This window comes from Aplysia californica, unplaced genomic scaffold, assembly GCF_000002075.1.
Source record: "Aplysia californica isolate F4 #8 unplaced genomic scaffold, AplCal3.0 scaffold01313, whole genome shotgun sequence".
In the NCBI taxonomy this organism is placed as follows: domain Eukaryota; kingdom Metazoa; phylum Mollusca; class Gastropoda; order Aplysiida; family Aplysiidae; genus Aplysia; species Aplysia californica.
This window is the reverse complement of record NW_004798583.1, coordinates 48,494-53,537: the sequence shown is the minus strand read 5'-3', so window position 1 is coordinate 53,537 and position 5,044 is coordinate 48,494. Positions and strand designations below refer to the sequence as shown.

General features: G+C 39.1%; 1 protein-coding gene across 1 annotated transcript in view; it reads left to right on the top strand.

The window, feature by feature from the left end:
- LOC101861412 (trichohyalin) overlaps window positions 1-585 on the top strand; it is a gene marked incomplete in the record, with an annotated part of 12,550 nt that extends 11,965 nt beyond the window's left edge. Inside the window, 1 exon segment of the mRNA XM_013090514.2 lies at window positions 266-585. Within this exon segment, the coding sequence (XP_012945968.1) occupies window positions 266-493 (228 nt within the window).
- Between the last annotated feature and the right edge of the window lie 4,459 nt (window positions 586-5,044).

Here is a 5,044-nt window from a genome sequence, read left to right as displayed (position 1 = left end):
GGCTTTTGTGGTCTGGAGGTACGGAGTTCGATTCTCAGAGACCCAGCAGGTGAGGCGGCTTTTGTGGTCTAGAGGTACGGAGTTCGATTGTCAGAAGAAGATCTAACAGGTAAGGGGCTGTTGTGATCTAGTGGTATTAGGTTCGCTTTTAAAAGACTTCAAAGACTCAGTGGGCTATTGGCTCTTGTGGTCTAGAGGTACGGAGTTTGTTTCTCTCCTTTTCATACGGGGCGTAAAAACACCTACATCCTTTTTTCTTTCTCAGATTGAAGAGCGAGACAGAGAGATCCACACCCTGCGGACGGACGTGGACTCGCTGGGTTCGCGGTTCAAGTCCCTGGACCTGCAGAAGAGCGTGGAGCTCGGCCAGCAGTTGCAGAAGTGGGAGGAGTTTGCCCACCTGGCTGAGAGCATGAAGAACTTGTCGCAGACCATGATCTCACAGGCCTCCACCAGCGCCCGCTCCCCGCGCCACGCCCCGCAGCAGTACTAGCGACACACGCGTGGTTCGGTCCGTCCGTTGTGTTAACTCAGTCCCACCTCAGGTCGTCTTGTTGTTCTAAAAATACCCCCCCCCCCCCCCCACACACACACACACATACACACACACACACACACACACACGCACACACACACACACATCGAAAGAAAGAACATTTTCACAGAGGTTATACATTTTTTAAAACTTGGCGCTACAAACAATCAGACATACTATAAAATATGAAATATATTGCAGCAAATAAGTATTAAATCTAAAAGCATCCCTGGTTTCTAGTCCTAGCTCTATTTTGTTTGTTAGTCAAGGATGGTCCACTGATCAGTTCTGACTCTATCTTCTTCGTTGTCAGTATCTGACACGACATAAAAATCTGGATCTAAATCCTCTTCTTTGTCAGTGTCTGACTCAACATTTAAAAAATCTGTATCTAAATTCTCTTCATCGTCCACTTACTCATTCAGACCAGGCGAGGCATTTGCTTCTCATAGATTCCATCCACTCCTTTGTTATAATGAATCCTGTATAGAGATATACATAAATAGCTATCATAGAAAAGATCTATACTATCTAGATTCAAGTAAGCTCAATTTAGAGAAAAAGAAATTCAAGCAACCGTCGGAAACATTAGTGGCTTGACAGACAGAGAAACTAGAAATATCACGAGAAACTAGAAACGAAAAGGGATGCTGATAATGATAATGTAATGAGATTTCATCTAAAATAGTAAGTTGTGGAAACACGCAGATAGCACGCTGGTACTGCAAGCGAAGCAACTCGACGATAATGTGGGATTTTGGGACTCGGTCAGGTGTGGGCAACAGTTCACGACCTCAGTGCTTTCTTGTCGTATCTCCATTTTTTTTTTTTTACATTGAGAATGTGACTTCTTTTTAAGCTCACTCTTTGTTATGAACTGTTTTCACTGTTTTAAAAAAAATGGAGATACGACAAGAAAGCACTGAAGTCGTGAGTTGATGATGAGAGATGTTGGTGGGAGTGAGTTAAATAACATATTAAGCCGTCCCATATGAGTTAAATAACATATTAAGCTGTCTCATATGAGTTAAATAACATATTAAGGCGTCTCATATGAGTTAAATAACATATTAAGCCGTCCCTTTCCTAGCTAGAAATTTCTAAACTCCTTACATTATACCCACACTTGTATTTTCTTCACTGTATTTACTTAGTTTTTTCCCTCTGATTCTGTAAGATTATATACAGCGCTATACAGCGTAGACAAAAATTACTGTGATAACAATAGAATTTTGTAGAAGTAAATATTTTTCAATTTGATATTCCTTTCTTGTTACATTTTCAATTGTCACTACCAAAAGAGTTTATTGTATATATATATATATATATATTTGTGTTATGACATGGTGGAACCAGGCGCATATCAATTTTTGGACTATTTAGTTACTGGTATCATCTTAAAGCCTGTTGATGTGTCCTGCTTTTGATTTAAAAAATACCCATTATTATATCTTAAATAGACGTCCAGATATTTCCGATTGAAGGTTTCATACATCAAGAAATGAAGTTTGGTCATTTCTGATAGTCAATCACGATCTGTTTACAGGGGATTCAGTTAACACCATTCATCCCAGTGAGCAAATTTCATTGCTGAATTACTTCCCTTTTTATATGCCTGTGAGTCCGTCTCTTATTGCCAATACATTCAGAACGAACGTTATCTCCCCTTGTCGTCGCGACGATCACTAAAATGTCTGTCTCCCTCGTGTCAAAGAGAAACCTGTAAATATGTATACAATGAGTGTATTTCGAGCTATCCAACAGTGCACCTTTGCTTTTCGTTCCATGAAGTTTGTGGCGTCGGTGGCCTAGTGGTTAGGCTCTCGGACTCGCAACCGTAAGGTCGTGGGTTCAAATCCCGTCAGGGACCCGACGTTGTGTCCTTGGGAAAGGCACTTTACACAAATTTTCCTCACTTCACCCAGGTGGGAATGAGTACCTGGCTATAGAGAGCGAAGGATCTTGTCAGTTTGTTAGTTTTTGAGCGCTAAATCAGCTGCTTGCACTGTATGCTTCCCGGGAAGCTGAGAATGTTTCGGAGTGTTCTGTGGTCTGCTGGGGTAATAATATAGTGTAAAGCGCATAGAGCCTGCTGTTGAGCAGGGATATGCGCTATACAAATGCTATTTATAATTATTATTTAAGTCAAGTGTGACCTAAATGTCCATTGCAAAATGTGGCTCCTACAGCTTGTTGTCAATGTCACAGACAATTGGTCGCTTTTCAGCACAAGGGGGGCTATGCTATCCCGACTAATGCTGTTTTGAGAAAATCGAAGGTAAAGTTTTTGCCCCTTGTTTAAAAGACAAGGAGAGTTTTCTCTTTAACCAAACAAATATACACACCAACGAAACCAAACTTCTCCTATAGGTTGGGCAATGCCCATTTTTGGTGTAGGTCAAGATTTCTGGAAACCTCTGAAATCTGGGTTAGCCCGCTTGTCCTTAAAAGCGACCGTTTACTCCAGAGTGTTTGTCATCAATCTTTGTACACCTGTCTGTTACATGTTTACATTTCAGTTTTCAGAAGAAAGGAAGGAAAAATGTGGGGATGGCAGCTTGCACTGTATGCTTCCCAAGAAGTTGAGATTGTTTTAGAGTGCTATCATGAGGTCTGCTTAGGTAATAATGTAGATTGCAAAGCACATAGAGCCAGCTGTTGAGTGCGAGTTTTTCGCTATTTGTGGGTGGTCGGCGGGTGCTCTGGCGTAGTTCCTTCATTTTTGTGTATGTTACTCTCTTGTAACACATCTATTCTTCCGCACCTATATGACCTTATTGTGTTGCAAGTGCCGTAAAACCCTTACTGAAACTAAACTTAAAAAACAAATGACTTGCACTAGACCTATACATAATACCCACAAATGCTTTCTATTATTATGATGAATATCTTGAATCAGTTTCCCTATATGTGATAATCTTATGTGAGTTTTTGTTTTATCTTTGCACAACATAAGCGAACACTGCACACATCAGTTTGCATTCCAATAGAATTTCCAAATGTACCGAAGAATTGCTCTAGCTGACAAATATAAACTGTGCCCTAGTTGTCCCGCAACTCGCAGAATTGTATCTCCTTCATTAGTTTCCATTTTACCGTTGTTCTTTTCTTATCTGTTTGTGTGAAAAGTATTATTTTTATGTACCTTAAATTTTTTTTCAATACATTGTGAAAGTATGATACTGTGACGTCCCATTTGCTATGACGTTTTTTTGTCATTCACATTTGGAAGATTGTGACACAAGTATTCATATGTTATACACACACACCTTTATTTATTTGAGTGCAAAAGACAGTATTTCAATCCGTGCCACCATTTCAGTTAATTGTGATAATCTGGAAAATCTTGTGGTTTTAAATCTTCAGGATTTTAAATACACGTGTCAGTTCATGTCATTTCAGAATGAAAATCAGTGTTCTGTGTGGATAGAATTCTATTTAGGAATCTGAAATGTCCAAATCTCGCAGGTCTTATATAGTCTTTTTCTATTTATGGAAAGCTTTCACATTTCATGCGTGTTAAAGGTCAGTGGGTGGTTGGCGGGTGCTCTGGTGTGGTTTGCTTCTTGTTTCTTATGAAACATCTATCTTCCTTATCTCCCCTTTTGCTTTTTTATGTTTGTCACTCTCTTGTAACACCTCTAATCTTCGGCACTTCTATGACCTTATTGTGTTGCAAGTGCGGTAAATCTCTGACTAAAACGAAACTGTCAAAGGTCATGTTTTGTCTAGAACATTATTGGGCATTGTGACCCTTGCCCAGGAATGAGAATTTTATCATAAATAATCATAATAAATTACTCTTTTATTGGTCCCAGAAGGCACTTTGTTTTACAATGGCAAACATACATACATAAATACATAATTATAAATACGTACATACATAAATACATACATGCATAGATTCTAAATACATACATGCCACTGTGCAGCGCCCTGTATTTTGAGCTAGGGTTGTCGTGTCTTGCCCATGGACACACACCAGTGACCACCCATCTGATCCCAGTGTCACCGACACTTGCTTGACACGGCTTGAGTCTAAACTCACTACTCACTTAGCCACTGGTCTCTTGAAGTTTTTTTGTTTTATTGTCCTGTGCATATTTTGAACTTAGATTCTGTGTAATTCATCTGTCAATGAGTGTACCTTTGACCTTTGTTCTACATGCTATGATAGATACTTTGTGTTTGATGCAACAACATCTGTTTATTTGAAATGATAATGCTTGCCAAGCAGATTGTGTGTATTCCTAGCTCCTGCGTGTTTGTGCATATCCAACTAGGAAGTTTTAGGAAACGTTGAGATTTATTTATAGTATAGAGATACTTGTTTATGTAGGCCTACTGACTACTTTAGTATTTCCAGTCTTTCGAAGAATGGTCTTAAGCGTAATTCTCATTTTATTTGAGTAAGATGTATGTGTGTGACTTAAATATTCATATCCAAAAACAAATTGAAGAACTCTTTTATTTATATATATACAAGTCTTATTCAGCTTCTAACAGCTC